The 22,248-nt window shown below is 47.4% G+C and overlaps 3 protein-coding genes across 3 annotated transcripts; 1 reads left to right on the forward strand and 2 right to left on the reverse strand.

Moving 5' to 3' along the window:
- Nucleotides 1-1,668: 1,668 nt before the first annotated feature.
- Nucleotides 1,669-2,368, reverse strand: LOC117581208 (translation initiation factor IF-2). The gene is made up of 2 exons (XM_034268180.1): nucleotides 2,246-2,368; nucleotides 1,669-2,185 (listed from the first exon to the last, which is right to left on the reverse strand). The coding sequence occupies exons 1-2, from the start codon at nucleotides 2,308-2,310 to the stop codon at nucleotides 1,750-1,752; spliced, it is 501 nt and encodes a 166-aa protein (XP_034124071.1). The 5' UTR covers nucleotides 2,311-2,368; the 3' UTR covers nucleotides 1,669-1,749.
- A 2,918-nt stretch (nucleotides 2,369-5,286) lies between these two features.
- Nucleotides 5,287-5,547, reverse strand: LOC117580853 (far upstream element-binding protein 2-like). The gene has a single exon (XM_034267600.1). It carries the CDS (start codon nucleotides 5,545-5,547, stop codon nucleotides 5,287-5,289), a length of 261 nt encoding a protein of 86 aa, XP_034123491.1.
- An 8,377-nt stretch (nucleotides 5,548-13,924) lies between these two features.
- Nucleotides 13,925-15,051, forward strand: LOC117580920 (lysine-rich arabinogalactan protein 19-like). The gene is made up of 2 exons (XM_034267684.1): nucleotides 13,925-14,650; nucleotides 14,712-15,051. The coding sequence occupies exons 1-2, from the start codon at nucleotides 14,032-14,034 to the stop codon at nucleotides 14,927-14,929; spliced, it is 837 nt and encodes a 278-aa protein (XP_034123575.1). The 5' UTR covers nucleotides 13,925-14,031; the 3' UTR covers nucleotides 14,930-15,051.
- The last annotated feature ends 7,197 nt before the right edge of the window (nucleotides 15,052-22,248 follow it).

The following is a 22,248-nucleotide window of genomic DNA, read 5'->3' on the forward strand; positions in this document are numbered from 1 at the left end:
TGGAGCTGACTGACTCCCGGGGCAAAAACAAACTTAACAAACTAAATTTGGCCGAAGGCGTCATTTTAACTGCCGCTTACCCTTCGCTCTCTCCTTTAGCTATCCTTGCCGACATTTCAATGCCTTTTTAATCTAGAACAAAAGCAAACTTAATTTGCCACAACATCTGAGATGGCACGGGGCAAAAGGAAAAGGCAACGGCAACGGCAACGGCACAGGACAGGACAGGCTACGGATGGGCAGGGCAGGGAGAACAACAGTCGAGGACGTCACTTGACACATAATTTAATTACAACAACACTTTCGGGATGGGTACGATGGCCACCACGCGCGAGCCACAAAGGAGTGTGGATGGGCAGGGCTACTTTGAAGTTAAGCACTCGGCGCCACCAGGCCGCCAGCACTCGCCTTGTTGAGCAACAACTTTCGAGTGCAACGCGTCCTGAATTGTAATTAGTGCCCAGAAGCACAGATCTGGCAGTCGGAGGCGATGGCGTCGCTTGATTTATGGAGCGCGCGCATTTGTAATTGTTATTACGTGTGAATGCTCCACTCGAAGTTACAGTTACAGTTACAGGTCCAACGTTCAACTCAATTGACTGCCCCCCCTGGGCCCCTGGCCATAAATTCGTTATCCGTGCTAATTGTTGAAGCGAATGAAGCGTGATTTGATCACGGTCACCAGTCCAACCCATTTGACCCAGTGACATTGATACTTGACCCGCTGCACTTGCATGTGGCAGAACAGCAGAACTGACGGAAGATCTTTAAGTGTTTGCCGCCTTAGCGCAGCAATAAATAAGTACCACTTCCAGTTCCAGTTCTGCTTTCATTCTGGCAGTGCAACACACATGTGTAAGAGAGACACACCCTGTTGCGCTCTTAAATATGTTAGAAGGCAGCTAGCTCCATCCCTTTCTGGCGCACAGCGAACAGCGTTCACCATGGTTTCTTTCTTCGCTGTGCCTTAATCCCGTTGTTTTGCTCTTAAGTCTTCACGGCTGATGCTCCCCCCTCCACACTCCACACTCCGCTCTCCTGTTTTGTGTTTTCTCTTTTGAGCAGCTTTTCGTGTGCGAATTTCGTGAGGTTAACATGTTTTTGCATCGGAAATTGACGAAGTACAATTAAATAGAAAATTGTTTCGCACAATTATGGCAGCGGGGGGCGGCGGTCAGTGGCAGGGCAAACTTAAATTCCAATTAGATGGAAAATGGTGAATGGCAGCAACCGAGATATGCTCCCTCCCCACCAGCACACAGCTGCAGCTGTTTCGGGGCTTGCGGCTCGGCTATCTATTGTGTTCGCTGCTTTGTTTTCGGCCACACAATGAATCGGTAATCGCCTTCGGCTAATTAATGGAATGGGCCAAAGGTACATGAATGCATCGTGCATCGTGCATCGTGCATAGAGATAGAGGTAAGTCCACGCTGATTCCCGCAATTGAATGGAAATTACTTCGCACTTAACTGCCTGGTATCAAGTCAAACAATTTGGCCGAGGGATTCGCCTCCTCCTCAGCAGCTCCAGCTCCAGCAACAGCATCAGCATCAGCATCAGCACTTGTTTTTCCATAAGCGGATTATGTTCAATTGGCCAGCCGCACAGCTGCCAAGGCATCGGCATTACACGCACCCAAAGCCCTCGCACAACAAAACAAAATTCTCGTCAAGCCATACATGTATATTTATTTACTGGCTTCCCGCAGGTCACCCGAGCAGCAGAAATGTAAGCCAGATCTGAGGCAGGCTAATCGGATCCCGACCCGCTGGCCTCGGTTGTGGAGGACTCGTCTGTGCTGGACGCCTCTGTGCTGGCAGAGCTTCCCTCTGTGCTGGCGGCCTCTGTGCTGGAGGCGTCTGTGCTGGAGGCGTCTGTGCTGGCGGCGTCTGTGCTGGAGGCGTCTGTGCTTTCCTCTGTGCTGGACGCGTCTGTGCTGGACGCGTCTGTGCTTGCTTCTGTGCTGTCGGAGCTTGCCTCTGTGGTCGTGGTGGAGTTGCGTGGTGGACCCCATGGACCACCAGGACCGCCAGGACCACCGGGACCACCGGGACCACCGGGACCGCCAGGACCACCGGGACCACCAGGACCACCGGGACCTCCGGGGCCTCTGGGAGGACCACCAGGACCACCTCCTGGGCGACCTTGAGGACCACCGGAACCTCCAGGACCGCCACGACCACCAGGTCCTCCTAGTCCACCACGACCACCAGGACCGCCACCAGGTCCTCCTGGACCTCCACGACCTGGTCCTTGAGCGGCGGCCAGAGAGACCACGGCGAGGAGAGCGACTAGAATGAATGTGCGCATTTTGCTATCGATGTGGGATCAGTTTGTTTTCTTGGACAGACAACTCCAACTGACCTTAGCACTCGCACAGGGTACTATATATACAGCAGAGGAGAAAACGAGTCATCGAGTCGAGCGGAGCAGCCCACAAGTGTTTCATCCGTGACGTGTGCAGGCTGAGCAAACTAACGTCAATTCGGTGGGGGCTAAGGTAAACCCCAATACACTCTTCAGGGCCTTGGGTAGCGTCACCTACGACGCAGATTCCCGCGAACAGCAAACAGCTGTTTTCGGTATGTGTTTGTCTTACATAAGCCAGCGAGAGTCGGGAGTCGGGAGTCGGGTCTCAGGTCTGATCCACAACTATCGCTGGCGCATGCAAAATATTTACCATCGATAGATACACCTGCATAATGCACTCGAAGCGTCAGCGGAAATGCTCCAATTTGTTGGTTCAACATCAACAAAGTGCTGGAGCCGCGACTCGTTATCAAATGAATATTCTGGAAAATGTTTGCATGGGCCTTAACATGCAGAGGAAATGCTTTGCCCGCAAAACAAGCTTCAGCTAATGCGCTGTGGGGACTCCTAAGAACTATTAGCAGGCATTTGGTGTTGCTTAGTTTATTTTTAATAGGACTTAGCATGGTTGCATTTAGCATTTGGTTTTACATATTTACATACAAAGAAATGAATATTCAATATGTAAATATGTACATACATACACTCTACATATGTAGATGGGCATGTAAATTAAAATCACAAATCAACTCTTGCTCTTTCTGCTCTCCCTGCCTTGCCCTTGGTGTCTGTGTGTTGTTTGCATTGAAATTTCTCGACTGTCATTTGCCTTTTCCTCCCAGCCAGCATCTCTATCTTCATCCGTCTTATTCGAACATACATTAAGATATATTCAGTGAAGCTGTTGTTTTTTTTGGCAATTGTAATAAATTGTCTTGATGTTTTATTTAAACACGTTTTCGTATTCGTATTCGTATTCGTATTTGTTTTGTTGCGCTCCATCAAAATGCTTAATTAAGCTTCGGCCTCTTGCTACTCCTTGCAGTTCGAAATCGAAAACCTGTTCGAATTGTACAGCTCTGCTGCCTGTTATTGTTATGTTATTTAATAGCCTTTTGGTTAGGGAACAAATTATAAAATGCGCAAATATTTTTGCAATTGTTTTCCACAGTTTTACCTTCTTCGATTTGCACTGAATTTTCCTTTTGAACCATGCGAATACGTGGGGGGCAGGGCAGTTCACATTTGAAAACTTTAACGATTTTCTTTGCATTTTGGGTAAAATGAAAATGGCCCACACTTTGTTCTCGGCTTATTTGATTTCCGGCCTGGTCCCCATACGGGCAATGGTGCAGTCGAGTCGAGTCGAGTCGACGGTAAAGCCAAGACCGACGCAAGAGAAACAAGAAAACAGAACAACAACAAAAGTTTTTATTTGCATTTCTTTGCCATTTCGCTGCAAAACAGAAAGTGAATCGAAAGAAGTCTGCAGGTATGCCATGGCCCTGGCCCAGGGGAGGCGGTCTCCCTGCTCCGACCACCAGCAGCTACAAGGAGCTTGTTTCATCTGGAAAAGCTCAACGGGAAACAGAAAGGAATGCCAGTCTCGAAAGGGTTGAATGCAGTGATACCCTTACGCATACTTTGTTACATGGAATAAATTAGTTTTGTTGAGTCTGACATACAATACAAAAACTAGCCAATTCGCCCCAAGGCGAGACCCCAGTCGCAAAGGCAAAAACGAGCCAAGGCGAATTCCAATCACAACAGCAGAGCGCAAGGCAAGAATGAGCGAGAGCGAGAGCGAGATCTGGCAAGAGCGCAAAGCGGATCATTGAGAGAGCTTTGCAGCTAACAACAGCTTCTGTTGGTTTTAGTGGCTATATCTCCTTGCAGTTGTTTTATTGTACTCTTGTGAAAGTCATAATACTCTTAGCAAGAGCATCAAAATCCAACTCATTTTACACAGATTCTTCTTTTTCTTCGTCATATTCTGCTGTTTCTCACTCCGCACCACTTCACGCTACTTCGGTCCACCCTTCCCAGCCACCACTTTCTATACATATAAACAATTGAAATGAATTTGTTTCCTGTACACACACCAACACACCCACACACCCACACACGTACCAAGAAGAGCAACAAAAAAAGGGAAAACTTTGCCGACAAACTTTGACTTTGGTTATTGTTACAGTTTAACTTTGTTGCTTTTGCCATGCCTTCTCTTCTTGTTCCTACTTTGATACCCTCTAGTATATGGCTTGCGACTGCAGGTGTGCTCAGCACTTTCACATACCAACATCCATTTTGGTATGAAATAAATATTTGCAACACTCTTGCACGATGATTTTTGCTCATTCATTTATAAATTTTAGCCCCAGCTCATCTCCAACAACTACTCTTACTTCATAATCGTGGTACCAAAACTCAAGTAAAAGTGAAAGAGAGGATATCTTCGGGTCTAGACACTTGCCAATTAGCTGCTCAGTTGCTCGCTTTGTTGCTTTTGTACTTGTGCCATGTGCTCTGCTCTGCTCTGCTCTGCTCCGCTCAGCTCGGCTCAGCCCTTGTCGACGCGACGCACTTGCCGTTATTTCCGCTGTTGCTGTTGTCGCCAACGCCAGACGAAGCTGTCGCTGACGCAGCCCATCTTTCAGCACGCCGAGAGAGAGAGAGAGGGAGAGAGAGAGAGAGAGAGTGAGAGCTAGGGTGGGTGGCAGAGGGGCGTGGAAAACGAAACTTTTCAAATAAAATGATTTCTTATTTAGGCATCCGATTTGAGACACGCCTCTTCTGCTACTTGCCCAAACCACAGGCACCACCAGGCACCACCCTTTGAGAGGACTCTTGAGTTTCAGTGCGAAAACCGATACTCTCAGATGTTGAGTGGATATTTTCTGATTTCAATATGTGCGACAAGCTCTTTATTTTGTTTGCTAAAGAATTTGTGGAGCTGCAGAAGGGATCTCCTCCCGTCTAGGAAGAACCGGAGTCTGAAGCCTCGGAGGTGGCGTCATCGGATGGTGGAGCATCGGATGGTGGTGGAGCCTCGGAAGAATTACCGCTCGGGCCATGACCACCAGGTGGTCCTCCAGGACCTCCAGGACCTCCGGGTCCAAGAGGGGGTGGCCCCCCCGGACCACCGCGCGGACCACCGCGCGGACCACCAGACGAAGGTCCCTGGGCGGTAGCTACAGCGACCAGCGCCAGCAGAGCAACAAGAATGAAGACGCGCATTTCGTTTTGCTTTTTGGTAGACTGAAAGAACAATTCTAACTGAAACCAACGTCCACTGGCCGGTCCCATTTATACCACTGCTAATAAGCTGCACTTGGGTCCGGCACAGATGTGGCCATCGATTGATATTTGCACCGGTCAAACATTGTATTACATTATTGTGGGATGGAAAACATCAAGGCAAATAAATAGTGCAGGGCATTTCCGACTGGGTTTCTATTTGCACAAAAGTTAATTCAACACGCTGGTGCTACAAAACAGAAGTTCCATCAGGGTTTTACATGCTTAATGATGCTCAAATCTATTCGGTTATGGATTCAGCTTCAAGCTGGACACCAAAACCTGCAGAGAAATTGCAATCATTCTTTAAGGTTTACCCCCAAACCCAAAGCAATTGTGTCAAAAGTCTTGAAGCTCTTTTGCAGGGATTTGCGCGACTCAATAACCTTCCACTTGCTGCAGATCCTTAAGCAGCGAACTGAGTTGGTATAAAAAATGTCTCACATGATTTCGTTTTATTGCCTTATGACTGTGCTGAATATGTGTCTTGCCTTCGTCTGTGCTTTGTCCCCCGTTAAGTCTTATGAATATTTCACAGTGCCAGTGGAAGTACGGGGAACAGCGGAAGATGAAAGTCGCGAAAGAAGCTCAAAGTTTGACATTCAGACGGAAGTTGCCGCTATCCTCCCATCACCAAACGTCCCGCGGAGACTCTTCTCGCAAGTGTAACAGTTTTTTGTCCCCAAATGGGATTTATTTTTGTTTTGTTTAGTTTAATTTATGAATCTATTAAAATCGTAACAATGCATGTGGGCGAAGGACCTTTTTTACAATAACTTTTGATGATCTGCTTGGCAGGGCGCGTGCTGTGAATTGTCAATAAATAAACCATTCTGACGGAGCGTCAAAGTGCACGGATAAAGCCCTGACCCGCGCGCTTTTAAAACAATTTTGTGGCTTCCTCCATGCTGAGAGTGTCTGCCCCCACCCCATCCCCTCTGTTGTACCGTTATTTCCCACTGGGTCTGAGCGAAGGTACAACATGATACAGAAGGGCAGGGCGAAGAATCGAGTTAAGCAATTTCCCAGCGAGCTTCAAAGAGTTGGGCTTCATGATATTATTTATTTATCGCCACATTGACATCTCTGCTGGTTCTAAACGGTAGGTAATGGGAGAGAGAGAGAGAGAGAGAGAGAACCCACTGATTTTGACAGTTGGTTGACCCCAGTGGTCCGGGTGGCTCCGTTGATTTGTGGTCACCTGTCGATGGCATCACGCAAATTTTGATTAGCTGAGCATCCATGCAAGCACAACACGCATCGGAATGTTGATATGTTGATGAGGCATTATGGAGCTGCTGCGCTAGTTCGAGGTTTGGTCATTTCCATTCGTTCCGCACCGCACCGCACCGCACCGTTACATTTCTCTCCGCTCCGCTTCATGTTCGTTCTGTCCCTTTCAGGCCGGGACTGTGGCCTGTTTCGATGCAGTGCCAGTCCTCAGGCAGTTCTCTCCCTCTCTCTGTCCTTTGGCTACAAATTCCAACCCAAATACCGTTATGCGGAGGAGCATGAGCGCGCTGCGGGAGGGAAGAGGACGGACAGGACAGATGGATCCCAAGTTGGTTGAGTGAACGGAAAGCAACGAAACGGCACAGGGGCCAGAAAATGTTATTATGCAAAATAATAACAACGCACCGCACTATGAAATTAAATTTTGAATCCCAGCAGTGAGTAAACTTAAAATACAAGTTATTGCAACACCAGGAAACGTTACACATGTGTGTGTGTGTGTGTGTGTGTGTGTGTGTGTGTTGCCGCATGACTGGCTTCGACTCTGACTCTGAGTCGGACTTTTTGCGGGGGTGGTTCCCACGCTGCTTCTTTGGTTCTCTGACATTTGTTGCCCTTACTCAGCGGTCGGGTATACGGGCGCAAGAGAGCGGAAGAACAAAGGAGATAATGGAAGCAAACCGAAACCCGTGTTTCTATCAGCTACTCGTAGAACTGTTAACCCACTTGAAAGGGTAACCAAAGAAAACAACAATTCCAATTTACAGAAATTTCTGATATATATTTTGTATATATGTGAGAGATTCGGAAAGAGCATTCCGTCTTCGCTGTGCAGCTGTCAGCTTTCAGCTTTCGTTCATTCCTTTTTCGGTTTGCCTTCCCCGCTCTCGGGCCCGCACTCGTCTCTGCTTTGGGCACGCTTCGTGTGTGTGCGGGTGTGCGGGTGCTTCGGTTTCTGTCTGGGACTGAGACCGTTGCATTTGCCACGTTTCGGCTCGTTTTCTTTTTCGTGGGAGTTGGAAGACAAATTGATTTCATGTCTGAAACTTCTTAAGCGCCTGCAACGGGGGAATCCTTGGCGCCCGGCAACTCCTCCTCTGTGCATCTATCCCAGGCCCGCCTAGCGTCTAGTCCTGTGCGGTCGCTGTGTGTGCTTCAAATTTGATATTGTGCACATGAAGCGCAGCCAGATAGATCCACCTACGAGTGCCCGTATTTGCCGGCAGCTCCTGCCGCTGCTGCCGCTGCTGCTGCCTTTTTGGTTTTTTTTTTCTCCGTCTCTCTCTAAATTTGTCTAGAAATTGATGCGCTCTGCTCGAAACAATACAGCAAGACAACAGCTCAGTGGCAAAGGCAACATGTTGCAATGGCCAACGCCAGGTTGCATGCTTTTGGCGCATATTTTGCGGCTCCGCAGTCATAGACATGAGAAATGGATGGACACAAATACATATCCATGGGATGTGTACATATGTATTTGCAATTTCGTTTGGTATTCCCACAAGTGTGGCCATAAATTGCCTCTCATAATACGAGGTGCAACTCCGTTCGCTGCCCATTCCCTTCCGCCACTCTCCTCTTGCTATCGATTGTATACGTACGTACGTATATCCTTTATAGTTGTTCTCCCGTCTCTCCCAATCACTTTTGGTGGCCATCAAGGAGTTGACCCAAAGAGGTTTTCTCGGACCAAAGGATACGGACTCAGCTCAAGTGGAACAAAGTGTACAAGCAGGGCGAAAGCACGAAAGGAGCAGCAGGGATAAAAACTGAGAAGATGAGCAAATTGGCAGTTCATTCGATTGGAACGGATTTTAATATGATCCATCAAGTGGCTGGCTCTACTACACATTGGAATTTATCATCGAATCGAAACCAGTCGATTCGTAATCAACTAAATGCTCCCATGACTTACGCTCGCAAGCAGCTAAATTGTGCATAAAGTCAGGAAGGATTTGGCTAGAGAATAAATAACCCATAAAAATATATGAATGGAATTAAAGTAAATTATTCAGTCCCCAAATTAGTTCAAACCGAAGACACTTAACAGCCCGAAATGCACCTAAAAAACTTGTCTGTATTTTCCATCATTAATTCAGAGAATTCCCAGACCTTACCAACAGCTGGAGCTGAAATTTAGTTGAGGTTGAACTGCCACTTTCGAGTTAATTATGCGGGGGTACAACTGGTTATAGTACTCCAAAGTCAATTATCGAATTACTTGTGCCAGTGTCAGAAGTTTTCCTAACAGAGTCTCGCACTCACACTCCTAAATATGAGATCTTGTGGTGCCACAAAAATACTTGCAGCTTCAATAAGTTGAACGTTTCGAAGGTATCAAAACGGTTTATCCACACTAAGTTCAATGCAAGCCCTTTGCCCCTTGCCCTTTGCCCTTTCCCTGTTTGCCGCTGGTAAGTAGTCGAAAAAAGAAAACAGAAAAACAACCAGAGGAAGAGGAATAACAAGAGCAACACATCGAGTGAGGGAATCTGGGAATAGTTTTTCCATCCCCCGTCCCCCCCCCTTCCGTTCCTTTTGTTTTCCACTCACAGTGCAGCTCCTCCTCCTGCTCCCGCCGCCCTGATGCAGCGGAGTATGCGTGAAAATCCTGGCAACTTGTTAGCTTATCCGGTGATTACATCGATAATGCTACGTGGTGTTTTAGCTTTCCAGCTACGTGCTGTTTATGCCCGGAGAGTCAAGCGAGTGCTGCCCCAGACACTGGCAAAGATGCGGGCATGGGCATGGGCACGGGCACTGGTGTCCTGTGGAATGATACTGCTGCCATGTCTGTTCGACTGTCTCGTCCCCCCACCGTCTTGGTGTGTTACTTTTATCCTGGACTAAGCACTCCCCACAGCACTTCACTCTACTATTTCCCTTTGTGGCAAGTGCAGTTGTTCCTTGCCAACACTCGCCCCTGCCCCCTGCCCCCGCACTTTGTACATTTTATTGCCCTCAGTCGCGTCGAGAGCTGTAAGCAGAGACATTTGTATGGGCAAACATGTATCCCCCATCCCTCCCGCCCTCAAGCCATTTCACTAGCTGTTATTCACGCGCTCAATCAATTTTTCATGTTTTTACAACCAGGAAACGGCAGCGAGCAGAACACAGCGGAGCCGGGCTAGAGGCTAGACTCGTGTCTCGGAGTGTTGCTTTTTCTTGCACTTCTTTCTTGCTGCTGCTGCTGCTGCGGTTGCTGCTCTTCTCCTGCTGTTGCCGTTTCTTGTGGCTCTCTGACACTAATGATATTTCATTGGTTCTGATTTATAGCTTCTTACTTGCAGTTTTTCGCTCTCTCTTTATCTGTGCTTTGCATTGCTAAACAGCAGCAATGAGAAGGAATAACGAGGCTCAGCATTGGATTAAGCTTATCCGCTCTCTCGCGCTCGCGCTCGCTCTCTCCCTCTCCCTCTCCCTCTCACGAAGTGCCTTTTTCTACCTGCTGCACACTCTCTCCCGATCCCACTACTTATAACTGTTCCCACGCAGAGCTGCCAGACTGTTCCAATTACAGTTTTCAAGCGAAATTAAATTGAAAGCGCAACAGTGTTCAGGCTTATGCATGGCAAACATAATGCCTGCCAGATTATCTCTTTGTGTCTCTGTTGACCAACAGACAACAAAAAATACAATAAAAACAAAGGTTATTCAGCGTCACTTGAAATTACCACGTAAATTAAATTAAAAACTTGTGAATAAAGGAAAAAACAGGTGAACAAAAAATTTGATGAAGTTTTCCTTATGCTCCGACACATACCCACAAGGCGCACAACCCGAGCCCCACATTGCGTGTTTGGACGCGCTTAATGCGGCCAGAGAATTGGTTAGATGGTGGGGGCGGGCCTCCTATCTCTGGCAAAAGTTACTCCTGCAGAGACGCTTGCTGTGGCTCCGACTGCGGCTGCGGCTGTGGCTGCGGCTGTGGGGTGCTCTCATCTCGAAGACCGTAATGTTAACGCAATTATTACGCATTTCTTATGATGTAATCAGACGCAGCTTGCGTTTCAAATGAAAATATGCCATCCCCATCCAGCTCCAGCTACAGCTCCATTCGCATCCGCAGCAGCAGGATGGCTGGAGTTGGGCCTGCCCTTTTTTGCGGCAAAACTTTTGCCAGGTAGGGCCTGGCAGGGCTGAAAATGAAGCAAAATAAAACTAAATTATGGCAATTGAAAATGAAAAGCGAAAATTAAACGCATAATGAGTCGCAACAGAGGAAAGAGAGAGAGAGAGAGAGAGAGTGGGGTAGAGGGAAGCTAAGGGTAGGCTCATGATAAAAGCAACAAGCGAGGACGAGGACGGGGACGAGGAGTACCAACGACCGGGATAACGACAATACAGGATAATACAATAAAGGCCGACAAACAACAAGAAAACTGCCAAATTATGAAGCAAAAGTTGGCGTGAAGCAATCTCAAGAGGAACACAAAGCGCAGGGCGTGTCGGCAGAGGGAAAGCGCATTATCCGAAGCCCTAATGCACTGTACTGTGCCACAATGAACAGAGCGAAGAACAACCAAGTGCCCCCACCAAGGAGTCGGTTTGGCTGGTGCTTGCTTTCCCGTTACCGTTGCCTTTGCCATGAACCTTCATTGTGAACTCTGCCACTTGAGCAGGTCGCCTGCCAGTTGGCTGATGGCTTCAGGTGGGGGTGCAGGGGGAGGCCTTGAGTATGACCGAGGCGTGGTTCGTTAGCTTGAAATGAAACGAAGGAGTAAAAGCCGAGCAAACTCACGTCCCGTAAATCAGTCAAAAGAAATGCGCTTGAGAACTGCCAGAAATCTTCAGAGTGCAAGGCGATGAAAATGTCAAGATCACAAGGGAGTAAATCCACTCAAGACATTTTGTGGTACCACATATAACTAGGCAGCTGATCCATTGTTCACTTTAAGTATTAAATATACATTTAATATACAATCAAATAATATTAAAAGCAATTATGAAATTGCATAATAAAGTCAAGCACCTGGAGACATTATCTTCGACACTCTTGTCGCCAGGCAAGCTGCACTGGCATTCACAGACATGTGAACATTTATTCGTACAGACAGATCAGCACACACACACACACACACACACGCACGAGTGAGAGGAGAGCTGGCCTGCACCGTTTCCATATGCTGCTGCAGCGCTAGGCAAACAAACGGCTCTGTCATTCAAATCTGACACAAGACAAATCGCATTGAGTGGCCTTCCAAATACATTGCATGACTGTGCTCTGCTCTGCTCTGCTCTCTGCCGCTCTCTTCTGCAACTTGCTCGAGTTCCTTCTTCTGCGAGTGAAATTCGCTACACTCGAGCAATCAATTCACAATTACGGTACCACTGCCAGCCGCTTGCTCCCGCTCCCACTTGCTGCCATTCTCATTCCCATTCTCATTCGCATTTTGCATTGCTACTCTGCTCTCCCCCCCCTTCCATTCCGGAATCGCACGAATGCAAAGTTCAATTCAATCTCTCAGTTGTCACTGCCAAACACAACATGCGGAAGGGGTGGGTGGGTGTTGCGGACAGAGGCACATCTGTTGCTTCCTTTTTTCTCTTTGCATCTTTGCTGTCATGCTCCGGGCGTGCTCCCAAATTCACTTTCGCAAGATTTTAGCTCGCCCAAGGTAACGGTAACCGAAAACTTTTTACCTCTGTGTTCTATCGAAGACAAAAGTAAATTGTAGTTGGAAAATGTTTCAACCATTTACTTCGCTGAGTTTGTACGAAGCGAAAACGAAAGCGAAAGCGAAAACGAATGTGAGAATGCGATCAGTGCTGACTTTTGTTGCTAAGCATTTAAATAAGTGCACGCGTGTGTGTGCGTGCGTGTGTGTGTTTGTAATGGCATTTTCAATGCGAAATCTAATGGAACGTGTTTAAAACAATTTGTCCCCAATATTGAATTACGCACATGAGTGCCTTTTGACTTCTTTTGAATGCGAGAGTGCAATGGCTTTGTCACTTGATGATATCCATGCAGAACTTGCAGGAGGACCATAGAGTGCGGTGTTCGCACGTACTGCATCTCCTGGCAACTTCATTGAATAGACAAATACGACGACACGACTGCGACACATGCACACATGAACTTTGCATGTTCTTAACTTAAGCTGAATCTGTGTGTCTGTGATTTAAGTTTATTTAGCTGGCAATCAATTTGCATCCTCGCAGCCATGCGGACGCGGCCGCTCCGCTCCTCTCCTCTCCTCTCCTCTCTGCTAACGGGAAAACTCTCTTTCCAGTGCAATCTCCATGTGCATGTACCGTTGTGTTCCCTTCTGTGATTAACGTTGCACCACCAGGAATATGATATTAATTGATGATCAACATGAGTAGGTGTGTGCCCTACGGGATGGAGCGCTTGTCAGACAGAAATATGCATTTTTATGTACAAAATATGTAAAAAAAATGTAAAAAAAATGTAATAATGTAAAATCCATTTCTCGCTCTATTTTGTGTACTATTTCGAGTTATGTTCTTTGCAACAATTTGACATGGTGTCAAAGGCTATTTCGCGATACAATCAGGAGCCCCAGGAGACAATTAATCGCCCAAACAGCGCTTTACATAACGACCAAAGCGAGTTTGGACGTCAACAAATGTCTGCTGGACAGCTGATGCTGCTGAACTGGTTCAACTACATCAATTGTTAGCAGTTGCATGTGCGCGGTGCATAGTAATCATATCTCAAAACTTGCACAGTACAACAGTTGGAACTTCTAGGCTTCTGGCGCTGTCTCTGCCATTACAATTAATTGTTGACTTATGCTTTGGTTCCACTGTGGAGAGCAGATCTTAAAATGCGGCGAACGTTCGCTTTAATGAAAACTTTTCGTTGCTTTTAATATCCATCCAGTGACTACTGCAAAAAAGCAGCTCTAAAGTAATTGTTGCCACGCACAAAACTTGTTCACAGACAGCCCCACGATGCTGGTGCTGGACATTTACACCATGTAACAGCCAGCGAGCAGACTTGTGGCCTTGTGGCAAATAAAAGTGCAATTTTGTTATCTAGTGTTCCTCGGGCTAGCCGTGCAACCCGTCTAACTCGTTGAGATTTGGGGCACTAATCCACGGCACGGAGCTACGCCCGAAGTCTGCATTGGACCGCTGATTGGGGAGACAGTTTTGAGTCAGACGGCGCCAAGTGCGGTACCGAAAGCGGCACTCAAACCAGAACACCATCGGCCTAGCCATATGCTGGGGACTATGCTGCGACAGCTCTGCCCAGTGCTGCTGCTGGTCGCACTGACTGTTGGTCCTGCCAGCAGTCATGCCACGATCGGGGAGTCGGAGTTGCGGGACAAGCGCGGAGCCGTCACCATTGACTTGGGCCAGATCCTTCGCAATGTGCTGCTCAAGAGTGCCCAGTTCTCCAACGCAAAGGCCGCCCTGACCCAGCCAACGAGACGACCCACCAAAGCAACAACAACAACCACAACAACTACAACGAGTGCACCACCAGTCCAGCCAGGAACTCCTCCTGCGCCACGTCAAAGACCAATCTGGCTGGATCAGCCGCATGGCTACTATTCGCTCGGCTATCTGCCCTTTGACTATGACAACGACTATCCCGCTGCCGCGGGCAGAGCACCAGCCAGACGCCCGCTGCAACCCGCGTTTGTGCAAAGGAAACCCGCAGGTCCTGCTCCACCTGCCCGCTACGAACCTGACTATGACTATGATGCACCGCCGCCTGCACCACCGAAACAAAAGTCTCCACCACCACGTCCCCGTGCGCAGCCGCAGCCGCAGCCGCCATTGCCTCAAGCCGGGCTGGGCGATCGTCTGGTGTATCAGTACGCACAACCGACTGGTAAAATACAACAACTTTTAGCTAATTGTCGAACAATTGGATTCTCTCCAACACTTTGCAGATACCTACTATAGGCCCAGCGGGCTCGGGGCGCAGGGGGAAACGGTGGAGACGGACACAGGCGCGGCAGCGGCAGCGGCAGCGGTTCAGCATGGAAACTCTGGTGCAGTTCCACCCTGGTTTCTCGTCAACTATGCGAACGAGAACGATTTGGCAGACTTCTCCCGAGTACCGGGCACGTCTTTTGGCCAAAGGGACCCAGCCTCGGGCTACGTGTAAGCGCCGATTTCCTAATGAAGCAACGAGTATTTAAGTTTGTGTGTTTGTAATTGAATATCATTGGGATCGACTAATTGTTTGTATGCTAAAACTAATAAATACATAAATGTGGTTGTAACTAATGTAAATGTCTCGCTGGTGGCTAAAGTGGCGAGCTGTCTCGCTGGTGGCTAAAGTAGCGAGACGTCTCGCTGGGCGCAAGGCCAGCTTTGGCCGATTATCAAGTGATGTAATTTATTTCTAATATGTGCCTGGCCTTCGCCCGAAACAACAAAAAAAATCAACCAACAAATGCCGCCCTGGGCTGCAGACCTCAGCTGAGGCTAGATTAGAACCTAGATTAGAGCAGGCAGAGGCACAGGACGGAGGCACAGGGCGCTGGTCGTACGCTGCCCACACTGAAGCCCGAGTGGCAATGGACCATTGTGTAAACACATGTAAGACTTGGCCAATTGTTGTTGGTGCAACAACGGGTTGTTGTTGTTGTTGTTGGCATATTGTTGCTGGCGTTGTCTGTCTGGTAAACCAAAATTGTTGCTCGTTTTCCGCATGAATCACTTGCATCATCATCATCATCATCGCCATGGCCATCGTCATCATGGCCCGTTTCGTTGCCAACGTGGTGGCCTGGCCAGGGCTATATGGGAACCACAACATTGCAAATATATGTGTGTGTGTGTGTGTGTGTATGGGTGTGACTGCACACACACACACACACGCGGGAAGGCCAAAGCGTTTGGCTCTGCACTTTGTAAGTAGCTTTTAATATATTTTGCCACAAGCCGTGGGTAAAAAAATCAGAAAATAAAAGCACACCCACACACACAATAAAAAGCAAAATAAATTCTCCTCGTGGCTCGTGTGTGTGTGTGTGTGTGTGTGTGTGTGTGTGTGTGTGTTTCAGCAGAAATTGGATTAAAATTAAAATAAAAATAAAAATAAAAAGAGGGAAAAGTACAAAATAAATAAATAAATAAAAATACAAAAAAAAAGCACGAAAATTAAATGAAATAAAATTGTGCAGCATAAAATCTGTACAAAGGGTGGATGAAGCAGGAGGGTAGGGGCAGGAAGGTTGACTGGGGTTAAGCGGGGGGGTTTTCGGGGTTAAACGCAAACAATGCCGACTTTGATTCTTGTTGCAGCAACTTGGATGGATGCCACTCGGAGTAGAGTTCACCCGATCCATTTATTGCAATTATTCGATTTAATTTCGTAAAATTTACATTCGCCACCTGGTCGCGGTTTGTCGCTGTAAATTGTTTTTCGTTTATGCCTGTCCATTGTTCGCGAATTGCACTAATCAAGAGTTGCCGCTTTCGCCACTTTCTTTGCTGCGATTTCAAAAAAGTTTGCTACTGCCGCATAAGCCACGCTCGGCTGTCCAGCACGTACACTGCAAAAAAGAAGTGTAAATGAAAACGAAACCGGGCACAAGGGCACAGACCAATTACGGGACAGACAAACATTTGATTGGACACCAAGCTCCAACACCACACTCTATGCCCCCCGCCCCGGCCATTCGTCTGCAGCGCCTGTCGGTTCTTTGACACTTTCCATTTGCTTCTCCTCTCCTTTCTCGCAGTGCCAGTGGCTTAGGGAGGGGGGGTCGGAGCAGGGTGCGTATTTTACTGCTTAGCTTAGCACTTTACACATGAGCATTTTGGCTGTCCGTTGAAACTTTCGCTGACGTTTGCAGTGCAAAACTGTTGGGCATTGGTCGTCAGTACAGTGGCAATGCCACATATGCCATTTTAACCAACAGCCACAGTACACCCAACCCAACGGGCATCCCCGTACACCCCCGCCACTGACTCGCTAAGCCCTCAATCATGTCAATTACTCGCCAATTGTTGGTGTCTTTTGGCACAGTGGAAAATGTGTGTGCACTCGGCTCTCGGCTCTCGGCTCTCGGGCCCTGACGTCTGCCTTGTTTCGCATGATGGGCATAAATTTTGATTTATGAACAGCCAGAGATACGAATAAATGTACTTATGTACATATGTGCGTGTGCGCATGAGTTCGCTTTATTAATTTGTCATATGTAGCGATGCATAAAGCGAGCAGAGATATGTACGTGTACATATGTACATACATGAATTGCAACATCATTAAGCAAAGGACAAAGGAGTCGGCAGCAGACATCGAACTGCCTGCCACATTCGAATGGAAATTCCACACACAGTTTAAGTTTTCAATTAATGCGTAAATTATGAATATGTTTGTTGTTGCTGTTGCCCCAAATGAGATTTAAATAATAAACACCACTGATTGGTCATCAGGCGATGTTCTCGCAAGCGAAATCTCAACAATTTCAGCCACTTCCCCCTCTGCAGCCCTGCAGCCCAGCAGCCCATAGCCCGGCTGATTTATGAGCTTAAAGCTCACCCCTCCCCCCCAGTCCACTCGCGCTCCAATGCTGCGTCTCAGTATTCCGCTTATTCTTTATTCATTGTTTGCCTCCTTTGGCTGCATTAACCTTGGGCCTGATCCGATTCCATTCGCTACGCCCAGGGATTGCCCGCTGGGGCTGGGGCCGGGGCCACCAGTCCGTTCCGTTTCGTTTCGTTTCGCCTGCGGGGCAACAATTGAAATTATGGATTTTATGTGTCATAAGCTTTTATTGATGCAACAATCAAATATTTATGATGACAATTCCCGCTGACAATGATGGCAATAAAAATGCTTTACTCTCATCCACCCCTCCCCCGTCGCTCTTTCTCTCTGTCTGAGGGATTTCTCTCGTTCATTTTTTGGCTGTGTGCTGGAAAGGTGAGTTGTGGTACGAGGGGGAGCTGAGGCGGGGAGCACAATTGAAATTCAATTCCGTTCGATAAGTGCCGCTAAGAATTTATATTTATGATCTGCACCTTTTTGGCCGTGTAATGGATGATTTTTTTTGGTGCTATTGTGGGTTCGATTTGGCACTCAGATTTTGCTTGTAAGAAATGGTTTAGCTGATTTTTTGGTATAATTTAAGCTGATTCGCGGTGTGTGCTGTCAGTCAGGTCGAAAGTCTTTATGCAACACAACAAAAACGTTGAGATAGCGAAATCACATGACTAGCACCACAGACCGAACCACAGACCGAGCCGAGCCCATCGCTTGTGCAAATGTTATTTATGTGGATAAGCCCAGAGAGAGAGAGAGAGAGAGAGAGCGACCCGGACATTCAGTTCCCATTCGACCGCTGCCGCATGTCTTGCTGCTGCTGCTGCTGCTCCACCTGCATGCGGATGGCATTCATCGCCCACCAGCGGCTCCTCACGGCGAATATCTATGAGTGCATCCATTATCCTTAATACACTTACGTGCACTAATGTGCTCCACATTAATGTGGAGCTGCTTGAACATTTTAGGTTTTTCGCTTGCTCCACGTCCATCCGTTCGTCCCTCCGTGTGTCTTTCTGCTTGTATGCCTGTCTGTTCCCCTCATATTCAGCACAGCCACGCCCCTCCCATTCCCATTCCTGCCGGAGCTGTACAGGGGCCACCACATGAGCTCTTTTGTTAGCTAAGAGTCGGGCACGGGGGGTCTCCTGGGCAACACGTTGGATATCCGTTTTGTTTCGTTTCGTTTTCATTCTCCATTCTCCGTTTCCTCATTTCCCCTCCTCCACCCACTTTCCAGTCTTCATTTGTGCGGCTGGCATGCAATCATGCCTGGGGGCGTATTCGGCATAGTGGGCGTGATTGCCTAAACGCCACGGCGTTTGCATTTTAAAGGCCTCGACCATCTTCTTGGGCTCCTGCTGGGACGGATCCCTTGCAACATTAATTAATGTTAAGCGAAATTGAAACGAATTCGAATCGGAAACTTGGCCCCGCCAGCCCTCCCTTTTAGACTTTAGTTCAGAGTCACAGAGTACATTTCTGGTTAACGCCTAAAAGGCAGAATTATCGTTGCACGACTTCATGGGGGAATTGCGCGAGAAGCTTTTGATAGAACGAAGAGCGGCAGCCGCTCTGTGTTCGCCGAGTGCGATCCCGAGGCAAAGCGAAAACGGACAAGGGCGAATTCGAGTCGCGCGAGCAGCGCACTGGCACTAACCAAATAGCATGTGTGTATATACGGCGAATTCGAGTCGTGCCAGCAGCGCACAAAGCGACTCGAGCGACGGCGAATTAAGGTGGGAGCGAAAAGCAGATCATCGTGAGAGCCGCAAGCTTATGCTTCTCAGAGAGCAGCCTGGAATGGTTTAGAGGCCAGGTGGAACGCACGTTTCCGTTTGTATTTTCTCTATGCTTTATGGCTAAATGCTTAAACAATTGAAAGCCGGGAGCGAGTGCATGGTGCCTCTTTGGGCCAGTTGCAATTGGAAAAAAGCAGCGGCAAGTAAATAAAAGTAAGTATGGCAAACAACGAAGCAACAAAGCGAAAGCGGCGCAACGAGGAGATGGCAGAGGAGGGGAAAACGAGTGAACGATGGAGTGAATGGAGGACGGGTCAAATTTTATGCAGGCGCAAATATTTTAAATGTTAACAATAAAACATGTGCACAGTAAATAAATGCATTTGCGAGCGAGCAGAGTGTGTTTGTGTGTGTGCGATGCAAACAGGCTGCAGCAGCAGCAACAGCAGCAGCGTCAACAGACAAACAAACAACGAAGAGAGCAAACCATAGGCAGAGTCTGAAAGTATGCAATACTCTCGGTCAGCGTGGGGAGGGGGGTGCGCTCAACCATCCTCATCCAACAACATGCAACATTCAGCAAGCGCAGCCCGTCGAAACACCAACCTCCCTCTCCGCTCTCCGCTCTCCACTCTCCACCCCACGCTCCCGCTCGCATTCAAACAAAAACCGCTTAAAACACTTTACTATCGCATTTTGGAATTGTTTAAATATTTTCGCTCTTCCTGTGTCTCTCTGCTGCTGGCTTTTGCTTTTTTATCTAGGCATGTTCTCCCTCCCGCTCCCGCTCTCTCTCTCTATCTGTCTCTGTCTCTGTCCTTCTTGGTCAGGAATACAAACAATTAAAATCCCCAAATATTTGCTTCAGCTGCAAAAAAAAGCCCAACAACAAATGTGAACTCTCTCTCTTTGCTTTCTCTCTGTGCAAAGAAGCAAGCACAAAGAGTGTGAGTAGAAAAAAAGAGCGGACCGGAGTGCGATACGTTAAAGCTGGTCAGCAATTTGTGCAGTTGTAAATATAAATTTGTAGACGCTTTACCCTTTACGTGCATGCCCATTCACATAGAGACAGAGAGAGAGAGAGAGAGAGAGAGTGCATGCATGATCTTGATCAGCATCAAACTTGAATCCGTCTCTCTCGCAGCTTTAAAGCTTTTAGGAACCCACTTGGCACACGCAGCCAAGATCGACAGTTAAAGCTCGGCCGACTTTCAGCTGTGGTCCGCAACGAAAACGAGCCTCTAATTAAAAGGGGGCAAAAATATGTTAATAATAGTCAATAATGTCAGTGCTGCCATTTTGTTGTAACACAAATTTGTGACTTTTTCCCGCCCGCTGCAGCCTCATTTTCCTGACATTTGCACTCAGTGTAACTTGACTACCGAAACGGCAGCAGCACATTGCTGTCGTTTGATCCTTTTGTCTGCGCCTAATTGGGATGCGGGAACTTTGATTTCCCGCTGCCCAGCAGGTGCAGGGATATGCCAATGTCAATCCCAAATGAGAATGCATTTTCGGGGCTCTGAGTGGACAAATTTCTGCTAATTGGAGTTACTTGACACCCATTGTGTTATTTAATTATAATTATATCCAAGTAAATAATTGAGCTCATCGATGTGCAGTCGGCAGCTTAAAGATGCAAGTTGGCAGTTTTCCCTGTGTATCTGTCAAGGCAGAGATACTCGTGCTTGTGTGCAGATAAATATAAATACACACAGACACACACAGAGCCATGCACGGGTATGTGTGTGTGTGCATGGAGCTTGACAGTTTTGCATTTGACGTCGTCACGTGGCTCTGGCTCTGACTCTGCCTCTGGCTCTCCCCTGCTATTCTTTTCCATGGGGGGGCAGAACATCAAATCATTAGCAGTGCATAAAGCGTGAAACCAGACACAGACATGCAGATGAATTTAAACTATTAGTGTTCGTCGAGAGAGAGAGAGAGAGAGAGAGAGGAAAGAGTGGTGCAGAAATGCTCCACTGCTTGCTCTGCTCCTGCTTGCATGCACTGCTTGTGCAGCTTTGTCCGATTTGCAAGGTGCATCCATCTGCTCATCTCTATCCACAGTTTTTGTTCCCCATCCCATTCCCATTCCCATTCTCGTTGCTGTTTCTGTTCTGGTTCTGGTTCTGGTTCTGGTTGGTTGACATAACCCTGCACATTGTTGTAAACGCAATCGTTGCTTCCTCTGATGCTCTACTCCCCATCCCCATCCCCATTCCTATCCCCCTCTGCTGCCGGCTGCCTTGGCCTTTATTTGTGTCGTGTGAATATAAAAGATGCAAATGCAAAGATATTTTTTCCATTTTCATTTTTAGGCTGGAAGGAAGTGAGTCCTGCGGTGAGTGCAGTCTGCAGTCTGCAGTCTGTAGATGCTAAAACATTGTCACACAATTTTATTCATTCTGGTACAGGGACACATCCCTGCTGCTGCTCCTCTGCGGCTCTGTGGGCTCTGCAATATAAATAACTCTGCTCGAGTTGTGTGCATATTTTGTGACTACAACTTCAAATAAATACAAAATGCTAGTTGGTTCTGCTCTTTGTTTTTGTCAGCCCATCATTTGACCAACACACACACACACACATGCTAAATATTTGCACAGTTTTTGCATTTGCATTTGCATTTGCATTTTGTATTTTGTATTTATTCTTTTGCTGCCACAAATCGAGCTCAAATGGCACTTGTCCCCCCCCCCCCCCAGCCCTTCAATAATCAAGGCACGTCCTGCCCTTTGCTAGTAGCAAGTGCAAAAAGTTGCATACTTTTAGGAGCACGAAAGAAAGAAAAAAACGAAAATAAATTTGTGTTAATTCTGCAATTATTGTGCCTCACATCCGAATGTTTAATAAATATATTCACTCGTATACACAATTGGGAATGTTGTGCAAATATGGCAAAGGGTCTGTCCGTTTGACAATTAGCAGCGTATTAATTATTACAAATATTTTTCCAAACTAATTAAGGCGCAAATAAGTAGGCTTTAAAATGTGCAGCACATGGAATTTGATTACTTTTGGCGACTTTGGGCTGGCTTCTATTTATGTTTATGCACAACAATTGATTCAGCATTCAATTTGCATTCGCTTTCTCAATCCAAACCGAAACCTGCTACGAGTACGAGCAAAATGCACTCCATTTTGCCTTTTACTTACCTGCTGTGCACCCCTGTGCGCCCCGAA

The sequence above is a fragment of the Drosophila guanche genome, unplaced genomic scaffold (genome assembly GCF_900245975.1).
Source record: "Drosophila guanche unplaced genomic scaffold, DGUA_6, whole genome shotgun sequence".
Lineage (NCBI taxonomy): Eukaryota > Metazoa > Arthropoda > Insecta > Diptera > Drosophilidae > Drosophila > Drosophila guanche.